Raw genomic sequence first — 662 nt, 5'->3', positions numbered from 1 at the left:
AATAAAAAATTTTCAAGCCAGTTGATGTTGTTGACGACGACATAATTACCATAAGGGCATAATTTATTTTATTAAAACGCAATTTATATAATTTAAAATAATAATAATAAATAAATAAATAGTTATTTATAATGTGTTTACCCTTAACTAATATATTATTATTATTATTAATCACTTAATTTTTTTTTTTTTTAATTATTCTTATACATACTAAAAAAAAAAAAAAAAACGAAAAAAACGAAAAAAAAAACAAATTTAAAGTCAAATTATTCTGAATTTTTTTTTTTAAATTAAAATGATTATTATTATTATTATTATTATTATTATTATTATTATTATTATTATTATTACTATTATTATTATTACTATTATTATTATTATTATTATAAATTATTTATTATTCCATAAAGAAGAAAATAAATAAATAATTAAAATTTATAGTTGAAAATATTTTTGAAAAAATTTGGTTTTGATTTTTCCTATAGAAACTTTTTTCCTTTCATAAAACCAAAACAAACAAAAATGGCTGACAAAACAGGTATTTACGAAGCGTACCATGAATTTTAATAGTAAAAAAAAATTTAAATTTAAATCATATTGAAAACAAGCCATTTTTCAAATTAAAAAATATAAACAAATACTGTGGCAAAAAAAAAAAAAAA

At 14.8% G+C, this 662-nt stretch overlaps 1 protein-coding gene across 1 annotated transcript in view; it reads left to right on the top strand.

Moving 5' to 3' along the window:
• Positions 1-522: 522 nt before the first annotated feature.
• Phum_PHUM579000 (multidrug resistance protein 1, 2, putative) overlaps positions 523-662 on the top strand; it is a gene marked incomplete at both ends in the record, with an annotated part of 438 nt that continues 298 nt past the window's right edge. Inside the window, one exon of the mRNA XM_002432223.1 lies at positions 523-538. Coding sequence (XP_002432268.1) covers positions 523-538 — 16 coding nt within the window. The remainder of the gene's footprint in view (positions 539-662) is intronic.

Source organism: Pediculus humanus, genomic scaffold (assembly GCF_000006295.1).
Source record: "Pediculus humanus corporis 1103172108308 genomic scaffold, whole genome shotgun sequence".
Lineage (NCBI taxonomy): Eukaryota > Metazoa > Arthropoda > Insecta > Psocodea > Pediculidae > Pediculus > Pediculus humanus.
Note: the sequence above shows the minus strand (reverse complement) of the source record. Positions and strands in the feature narration are given on the sequence as shown.